The sequence below is a fragment of the Verticillium dahliae genome, genomic scaffold (genome assembly GCF_000150675.1).
Source record: "Verticillium dahliae VdLs.17 supercont1.22 genomic scaffold, whole genome shotgun sequence".
Taxonomy (NCBI): domain Eukaryota; kingdom Fungi; phylum Ascomycota; class Sordariomycetes; order Glomerellales; family Plectosphaerellaceae; genus Verticillium; species Verticillium dahliae.
The window spans coordinates 351,200-354,239 of NW_009276918.1; the positions used below are offsets into that span (position 1 = coordinate 351,200).

Consider the following 3,040-nt stretch of genomic DNA (forward strand, 5'->3'; position numbering starts at 1 on the left):
ATGAGACGGACGAGGCGGAGGAGGAGGAGGAGGCGGAGGACGACGAGGAAGAGGAGGAGGAAGAAGAAGAAGGGGACAGTGAGGCTGACGAGACGGTCGATGCTCTGGAAGGAGACGAGGACAGGGCTGACCGGGAGGAGGCTGACGAGGCGTTGGATGGCAATGACAGTGATTAAAAAAGAAGAGAAGCAACTATAAAGGGACGGAGTAAGCTCCTATCACAACATGGTGAGCGGCTGCTTTGGGTTTCGAGGCTGCGGGCGTGATAAGAGCCACAGAAACTACATCTTGTTGTCGACTACGCGTACATCCACGTTTGGTCTACAAGCAGCACCCATCAACTACAGCATCAATCACGAATTGAAATACACAAGATACAGAACGAGTATGAAGAGCAATTGATCAGCGTATTCCCATCATTGAGGTATCCCATGCAGCCTAGGCAGCCCACCCCCCCTATCAAACTGAAGAGCAAAATAGCGAAAGGTGAGAAACAGAAAGACAGAAAAGAAGCAGAGAAGCCCCCGGACAAAGTTGCTCCTCACCCAGCGAGAAAAGCACAACGACACAGAGATAGGGCCTCTCTACCCTTCTCGTTGCGACGTGTATCCGACTTCCAAAGGTATCCTGGCCAAAATCACAGCTGAAAAAAAAAGCGAAAACACCTCCTATGCTGCAAGAACCCCGCCCTAAGAAACGAAGAACCGAACAAGCAGAGGCGGCATAGAAAGAGAAACGGCCAATACAGGCGGATGTGTTGCCTTGCATGGAAAGAAAAGTACCCAGAAAGCCACCGCGCGCAAGCTAGCTACAGGTCAATATGGCCGTCGGCCGCGTTGACCTGCTTCGTCAACACCAATCCATCCTTATCCTCGTGCACCGTCGTTGGCATCTCAGACAAGGTACAATGGATTGCAGAAGAAACCCAAGCCAAAAAACTAGGTAGGAAAAAAACACGCAAGACAACACAAGAATGAAAGCGATATACCTGAAATCATGTCGAGGTTGTGGATGAGCTCAACAGCGCTCGGAAGGAGGGACACTGGTTTCCGTGTGTTGTCGCCAAGTCGGTATCGCATCATGAACGGAAGACCGCCCCAGCAATCGATCGAAAACTAACCATCCCCCCAGAACCGCCCAACTCCTCTATCCCAATCCTCGGCATGAATGCATCGGGCAGACTCCCAGGACGATCGGTCAACCAAACAAAAAAAAAGTAGCCACCACTAAATGTATGCCGGGGTATCCTCCAAATACGGCAGCCAAGAGAACAAGGCCGAAAATCGTGTTCAGACCATTTGTGTATATAAATAATCGACCCCAAGATGGCGGGGTCATGGGCTCCCGTGAGGAACGGCCCGTTGCTTGCTTCGTCATGACTTGTGTGCGTTGTGCCTATTGAGGTTGGTTGGCCCACCACTGCGCGCCAGGCGACTGTTGGTTCGACCATGCCTGGCTAACGGCTGGGGCGCCCGGGTTTGGCTGGGGCATGTACTGTCGTGGTGTTTGTTCGGCAGAGTAGATGGCCTGGTTCGATCCATAACCCTGGCTCATGCCCGGCATGCCGGAAAACTGCATGCCTGGCTGCACGCCGCTGGATGAGTGCTGTCGGAGCTGAGGCTGGGGAGCGGGTGACTGCTGCGGGTGCGACTGCTGCTGCTGTTGCTGCTGCTGCCCTTGCGTCGTGTACCCAGGATAGTGCTGATGTGCCTGCGGCATCTGCTGTGGCCACATCTGCCCGGAGCCGCCTGGGTAAGGGTAGCTCGGGGTGGACTGCGACAGACTGCCGGTCGCCCCTGAGCCCAGTGACGTCGGTCTGTTGTTCAGCTGCGGCGAGCTCTGTGGCATACCCCTCATCGGCGCTTGGCTGATGGGGTTCTGGGCATGGATCGCCTGAGAATAAGGAGGGTTCGACAGTCCCATTTGAGGGCTCTGATTGGGAACCAGACCTGGCTGCGACATGTTCACGGAGGAAGTGTGGGGCGACTGGACAGCAGCCCGACTCGTTGGTACAGATGCTTCGGTCGTGCTGATGGGTTGCTGCTGGTGCAGGCTGGCTGATTGAGGCTGTTCGTGTGGACGACGCCAGTGGTCCTGCAAGTAGTTGCTGCTCCTTTCACGATTCTGCGTGACCTGCCTGTTGTACTCAGCAGCATGGTGTGCCTGTTGGTTGATCTCGCCTGGCTGAGCTGGACGCGTCAGGTCCTGGTACGGTGGCCCAGTGATCTCCTGGCGAGGACCTCCCTTGAAGTTGACGCTATAGTCACGTGGGCGAGTGTCGCTGAGATCCGTACCCAGGGAGATCATAGGCATCCGGGTCGATCCTCCAGCGGGCCCGAGCATGCCCGGCTGGACAATCTGAGGCTGCTGCGGCGCGCCAGGGAACTGGGCCGGCGCGTTGCTGTAGACAATCTCACCTTGGGGTCCGCCAAGCATGACCTGGTTCTGGGCCTCGGCAGCCTCGCGAGCCTTGGCCTGTCCAGGCCGCTTCTCGCCCGCAGGGTCAGCCTCGGTGAAACCTTGCTTTCGAGCCTTGGTCTCCCAGTAGTCGTCACGGACGCGACGTCCGTTCTCGATGACGCGACTGCCGAATTGGCGGAACATGGACCGCGCCGTAACGATGGCGATCTGCCGCGATCGGTAAGAAAAGGGAAGAATTTCCTGAGCCACCAGGTCATCCTTTTCAGGCTGGCTGGCAATGATCTTGAAAAGCGATCGATTCTTGTTGAACAAGAGGTAAGAGTCTCGGTATCCCAAGACCCTGGCGCACTCCGTTGCCAACATGAACAGCCGGTCGCCGCGGTTTGGCACCAGGAATGTGCGGCACCGGTAGGTCCGCCCTCCTAGCAGCTGGCCGTTGGCCATGACCTTTTTCTCGCCGAACTCATCAATCTCGCGCGGCAGATATTCATCTCCGCTTGGTTCAGCTGGTCGGTGGTATGGTCTCGAACTGTGGCAGGCCCTTCAGCGTCGTCTTGTTGGCGTCGTCTTTGGTGAGCGATGCATTGCATGGGCGCGTACGCGACAGCTTGGCCGGGCA

At 56.6% G+C, this 3,040-nt stretch overlaps 2 protein-coding genes across 2 annotated transcripts in view; one reads left to right on the plus strand and one right to left on the minus strand.

Moving 5' to 3' along the window:
* VDAG_08781 (uncharacterized protein) overlaps nucleotides 1-370 on the plus strand; it is a gene marked incomplete at its 5' end in the record, with an annotated part of 769 nt that extends 399 nt beyond the window's left edge. Inside the window, one exon of the mRNA XM_009651098.1 lies at nucleotides 6-370. Coding sequence (XP_009649393.1) covers nucleotides 6-176 — 171 coding nt within the window. The 3' untranslated portion in view covers nucleotides 177-370. The remainder of the gene's footprint in view (nucleotides 1-5) is intronic.
* A 1,025-nt stretch (nucleotides 371-1,395) lies between these two features.
* Nucleotides 1,396-2,865, minus strand: VDAG_08782 (chromatin structure-remodeling complex protein RSC7; the record flags this gene model as incomplete). The annotated part of the gene is made up of 1 exon (XM_009651099.1): nucleotides 1,396-2,865. The coding sequence occupies one exon, from the start codon at nucleotides 2,863-2,865 to the stop codon at nucleotides 1,396-1,398; it is 1,470 nt and encodes a 489-aa protein (XP_009649394.1).
* Nucleotides 2,866-3,040: the final 175 nt, after the last annotated feature.